Source organism: Echinops telfairi, unplaced genomic scaffold, assembly GCF_000313985.2.
Source record: "Echinops telfairi isolate 266 unplaced genomic scaffold, ASM31398v2 ScPeMD7_31;HRSCAF=116, whole genome shotgun sequence".
NCBI lineage: Eukaryota > Metazoa > Chordata > Mammalia > Afrosoricida > Tenrecidae > Echinops > Echinops telfairi.
The window spans coordinates 47,391,677-47,397,537 of record NW_022103928.1 but is presented as its reverse complement, the minus strand read 5'-3'; the positions used below and the strand labels follow the sequence as shown (position 1 = coordinate 47,397,537).

General features: G+C 58.1%; 1 protein-coding gene across 1 annotated transcript in view; it reads left to right on the top strand.

Annotated features, from left to right (window-relative positions):
- MGLL (monoglyceride lipase) overlaps positions 1–2,345 on the top strand; it is a 26,034-nt gene extending 23,689 nt beyond the window's left edge. Inside the window, exons 2-3 of the mRNA XM_013004534.2 lie at positions 649–864; positions 1,746–2,345. Coding sequence (XP_012859988.1) covers positions 649–864; positions 1,746–1,871 — 342 coding nt within the window. The 3' untranslated portion in view covers positions 1,872–2,345. The remainder of the gene's footprint in view (positions 1–648; positions 865–1,745) is intronic.
- Positions 2,346–5,861: the final 3,516 nt, after the last annotated feature.

Sequence of the window (5,861 nt, the reverse complement as noted above, 5' to 3'; positions counted from 1 at the left end):
CTGGCCTCCCTAGGGGGGCTGGCTGGCCAGGAGTCCAGGTCACATCTTCAGGAGCCCTGTAGACGGCCTCACCGAGGCCCTGACCTAGAAGACAGCTACTGATTTGCTCCCCGCTGCCTCACGGCACCCCACACGTGCATCCCCTCACCCCACAGTTCCTTCCAGAGTCCCTGGACCCTGAGCCCGGTGCTACTTTCTGCTCAAGGCTCCGGGGCCCAAGCCATGCCTAGTAGATTGGTGTCCATCAGATCTGGTCCTTAGAGCTGCCTCCCCTACCCCCCACTCCCCCACCACACGCACACATACCCAGTTTAGGGAGGGAAGACCACACCTCCTCTGTGCCTGGAAGAGGTGCAAGGGCACTTCTCAAGCAGACAACGGGAAGCCTAGTGTGGCCTTAAGGAAGGACAGAGGGGAGAGGCTGTCAGAGGGCCTTGGGCCTTAACTGTAGCGTAGGCGTAACTCACACTCAATGGAAAAGGAAGCCAGCAGTCCCCTGTCACCGTGTATGCCTTCCCTCCGGCCCTGCTGGACTCCAGTGTCACACCCAGACCATGGCTTCTGGCCAGGACAGAAGGCAAAGCTCCCAAGAAAGCCCGTGGACCCGGTGGGGAGAGCTGACAGGGCCCCTTCCTTTCCTCCTTCCAGGTGGACCTGTACGTATCGGACCCCCTGAACTGCCGGGCAGGCCTGAAGGTGTCCTTCGGCACCCAGCTGCTCAACGCCGTCTCTCGGGTGGAGCGTGCCCTCCCCAAGCTGACCCTGCCCTTCCTGCTGCTCCAGGGCTCCGCCGACCGCCTGTGCGACAGCAAGGGCGCCTACATGCTCATGGAAGCAGCCAAGAGCCAGGACAAGACACTCAAGGTGAGTGTGTCCTCTGCCCTGCCTGCCAGGGAAGCAGGATGGTGGCAGCCCTTCCTGGACATCAGCCCAACCCCCCTGTCACACACACACACACACACACACACACACACACACACACACACACACACACACACGGTGGAGGGCGTGCCTGCCCCACTGGGAAGCAGATGCTAGATGCACTCGGCTGCTGGGATGCTCAAAGAGCACACAGTCCGTTGTAATTATTCCGAGTGGATGCACTGAAAGGGAATACGGAAAGAACAGCTGGAAGGTTTTAAGAGCAGGAAAGAACCCAGAGCTAGACACCGAACAAACCAAATCTGCTCAGAAAGGGTCCTCAGCTTCATCCCGCCCAGGACCCCAGGGCACCGGTTCTGGGCAGCTGTTGTAAGGGCTCTGGCCTGGCTGGTCAGAGAAGAATCTGGTCTGCCAAGGGAGTCTTTGCAAGAGCTGGGCCTATAGAGAGAAGGCCGGGGTCCGGAGCATGCACCATAGCAGGTTCCGAGCCCTGGGACACTAGGGTGGACAGTGGTGTTTGGGGCTGGAGCAGTGTTCCTCTGTCCGGTGGCACTAGGAACAGCTAGTGGGAAGGGAACTTACAAGGCAGGGATTTTTGACCCTGAAAGTGGCCCTTTGTGGTCCACTGGTCAGGTCACACCCCAGGGAGCGCGACCCCTCTGCGTGGGGAAGCCCTGGCCCCAGTGCCATTTCTCACTAGGTTCTATAGAGTCCTGGGGCCTCCCTTAAGGGACCCGTCAGGCCCAGATCTTTTATCCCAAGCCCGACATCCTTTGTGTCTCAAGGACACAGGAGTCCCCTCTCACGGTCCCCCATTTTGAGGTGACACCACCCCTGACCACCTGTGTTGTTCTTAATTGCAGATTTATGAAGGTGCCTACCATGTGCTCCACAAGGAGCTTCCCGAAGTAACCAACTCCGTCTTCCACGAAATACACATGTGGGTCTCTCAAAGGACTGCTGGGGCAGGAGCGGGGTGCCCAGCCTGAGCGCACTGGCCGACGACCAGGCCACGGTCTGGGGGAGTGGGCAGAGGAAGGGCAGGACGTGGTTTCTCAGATGAGGCTTGCCAAAAAAATCATAACGATCATCCAAAATTACAAGGACTCCCTAACATACTTTGGTTTAAAAAAAGAGACCTTCTTGGCTCTCCCATAGCCAGGAAGAAGAGGGAGGCAAGTTTCAGGAGAGGGAATCCACTGAAATGTCCTGAGATTCAGCCTAGTCTCTGGCCCGCCAGCGTGGCTCCAGCATGCCCCCTGTTCCTTGGGATTCCGGCTGCAACCATTTGATCCAATTGCTCATTAACCACCTGCCTCCCTAGCACCACTGAGTGGCCTCTCTGGCTATATGATGAGGGGCCTGCTGTCCCCAGAGGCCAGCACCTCAGGACAGACTCAATGCCCCTCCGAGGCCCAGAAAAACACCCGTACTTCAACCTGAGTGCCACCCGCTGCCCCCCCCCCTCCTGTCAGTTCCTTTGCAGCCTTACCCCGGGCCAGGGGAGGGGAAGAGCCAGGAACTCAGTCTTTGTCTCCATCCCTCTGCCCGCTCCCTCCTGGTAGAGCACCACTGACCGGGCTGTGTCCCCAGAGGTGGCATCCCTTGTTTAATCTTCCCCAACACAATGAGAGGAAAATTATATTGAAGAGGAAATGTTTAATATATAATGTATATCCTAAAGCATAGATTATTTTGCTGGGTGGGTGGGACCAGAGGAGCCTGAAGGAACTTCAGGTGGTACCTTCCGGCCCCACTGAAGGGTCTTTGCCAGGTTAGTACTCCCTGCCACCCCGCAACTCTGTCTTGGGTGGACGGATGGGGGTGAGGCCTGCTGAGGGCCCAACATGCTCCCATGTGTGGCTGCCTAGAGACGGGGCCACAGGCTCCTTTGCAGTTGCCCATGGTGCAGCTCCCCGGAAGGGTCCTTGAAGCTATTGCTGCTTCTAGAAGGAGCGCACAGGGCTGAGGGTGGGCAGAAGGCAGGAGCCCTGTGTGCAGGAGAAGGGCCAGGCTGCGCCTTTCCTGAGGCTGAGCACTCAGGGTGACCTTCCTGACCCAGGGGACTGAGAAGGGGTGCATGCAGCAGGGAATTGCAGCAAGAGCAGCCCCAGACCCCGACCTGGGCACCTGCTGCCCAGAGCTGCTGCAGGAGCCTGCAGAGCTGGGTGCACAGCTACCTCTGGTGGCGGGAGAGGAAAGTCCCAGTGCCCGTGTGCCCACTGCACCAATGCAAACCTCCTGCCTGGCTGGAGATGGCTCCTCGCCCCACCACGCAACCGCCAACCCCTGGGGCAGGCAATCCCCATGCCTGAGCACAGGCCCTGCCCGGCTTTTCTCAGGTGCCCACCCCACCCCGTACCCAGCCCCGCGTCCTTACAGGCAACAGCAATAAACAGGGTTCCCGGCCCACTGGAACTACTTCCACTTTGAAATGGGATTTTCGTTACCTCATCAGATGGATGCATGGCAAATAGGGCTCTGGGTTGGGAGCTGAGTTGCCCACTGCCAACCCCCACCCCTAGGTTTTTGTTCCCACCCAGTGTCAGAAAGCTGCCACCACTGCCCCAGCTAGTGCCCCTCAGAACATCCAGGAGAGCGCTGCAGGCTGGGCCAGGAAGCCCCCCTGCCCCTCAATACTGCCCTGCTCCGCTCAGGACTTCTCCTGGGCCCCTCGGTGAAGGTGAGTCGAGCCTGCGGCCCAGGGCCTGTGCTTCCCGGCCTCTGCCCTGAATGTGCCAACCCCAATCCACCCGGGTCAAACACCCAGGACCCAGGAGCCAGTTGGGCAGGGCTTGGATGCTGTCCAAGCAGGGTCCCCACAGAGCAGTGTCCACAGCTCTGCTACATTTCTCTGGCTCCTCTAGAAGGAGATACATATACTTAAATGCATTAAGAAAGGTCAACCCTGCTGGGTAACTGCTGGGAATTTCTGCTGCTGGACTCAGGAGAGGCAGAGCTCCCGCTGCACCCCACCTAGCACCCAGCTCCACATCGCCCCCCACCCTCCACACTCTGATGGCACTGGCCCAGCCTCCTCCAAAGGCCCCTCCCAGGACACAAGTCTGCATCGTTCCCCATGAAGTCCTGCACGGGGTCGGCTGCGTGAAGTGGGAGCTTTCAGGCGGCACAGGCCTGTTCTGTCACATTGACTGTCCGGCTAACGTATCATCTCCATTAAAAGAAGAAAATCATCAGAGATCGGGACTGTCTTGGCCCGGCCCGGCCCACTGGGTGCGTGGCCACGTGCCTGCAGCTATCATGGTCACTTCGTCCCTTTGCAGGCTGTGTGGGTCTGACCAGCAAGGCTGGCTATACACGGGAACCTGAGCTTGGTAGGTTGCACCCCACCAGTCTTGTGGAGGAGAGCAAAGCCAGGGGCCTTAGAGGAAGAGGCAGTTGACCCCAGCTCCTTCTGGGTGCAGAGCCCCAGTAATAGGGGTTGTCCCATCCTTGGATATGGATACAGCACCTTCTCACACCAGGCTCACCAGGCAGGAACGGCTTCCCGCTTGGAAACCTGCCTGGGGAGAGATGCTGCCTTCAGCCAGTGGCGGCTTCATAGGGGTCCTGTCCACCCCACCTTTGTAGGAAGGAGTGGAGGGTGACCCACTTCCTCTTGCTGGCCCAGCCCTTTGGAAACACACCTGAAAGCCCTGCCTGGTGGGTGAGCCACCTGCCCAGCTCAGCATCCCATCCAGGGCCCGCTAGCTGGCTCATCTGTTTCTTTCTCCCTCGCTGACTGCTAACATAGTCCTATTAAGAATCACCACAATTTCCCAAGCAATTTACCAGTTTGTAATTGTCACGACAGCTCTACCATGTCCCTACATGTATGCTGTGCATGGGGGCTATGTCTATCACTCTAAAACTATAAAGGGACCAATGTATGCTACAGTTAATCCTAAATAAACCAGATGTTTTCTGAGTGTTGTCTTTCTGTCTGTCTCCACTGGCCAGCCCCCAGGTCTGCTGTGAGAACAAGAGGCCTTCTGTTGCGCTGACTACACAGGGGTCCTTCCTTCATCCTCCCTCTTGGATGCCAGGGGTCAGGCTCTCTTGCTGGCTCCTGCAGCTTGGAGGAGGGGTGGAGGGCAACACCTTACACTCAGGTTCCAGAGCTCTAGCCTGGGCTGAGTGCGTCCCTGACTGCCCACGTGGAACCAACACCACACCTCCACCCTCTCCCTTGGCCCCACATGAGATCCATCGGCAAATCCTGCCAGTCCAACCTCAAGTACTTCCAGAATCTAACTATTCTTCCCTGGCCCCGCTGCCTGGGTAGCCTCAGAGGTCACTGGCCGCCTCTTTTGCTTTGTTCCCACATGGCCACCAGGGGGCGCGGTTCGTTAGGAGCCAAGCTCTGCTCCGTCCAATGAGACCCCTACCCTCTCTACTCCACTGCCAAGGTCATTTGGCTCTGCCCCTTCCCACACCCCATCCAGGGTGCTTCCTGGCCAGGCACTGAGCCTGGCACCAGAAGAGGCGACGCAGGGCCAGTTTCAAGGCTGCAGGGCCCTGCACTTAATGCATATAGAAGGGCCTGTGCTGGCAATAAGGTTCTACTCCTGTCTTGGGGAGGTGCCCTGGTGGTGGAGTGGTTACAAAATGGGCTGCTAATTGCAAGGTCATCAGTTTGAAACCAGCAGCAGCCCCACGGATGGTGAGGCTTTCTACTCCCATAGTTACAACCTCAGACATTCACAAGGGCAGTGCCACCCTGCCCCTCACGGGTCACTCTGAGTTGGCAGCAACTCGATGGTTGAGAATTACTAATACTTTTGAATGAGGGGCCCCACGGTGTCATCTTGCTCTGAGCTCTGCAACTATGTAGCCAATCAGTGCGGTGACCAGGGCCCACTGGCCCTCCCCTTAAGGACCCAGCCTTGGGTGGACAGACAGAAGGTTGTCTGTTCTCTCCAGCGTTACAGCCTATTGACACTGAGCGGCATCCATCCTCTCGCCCATTAACGTTCCAA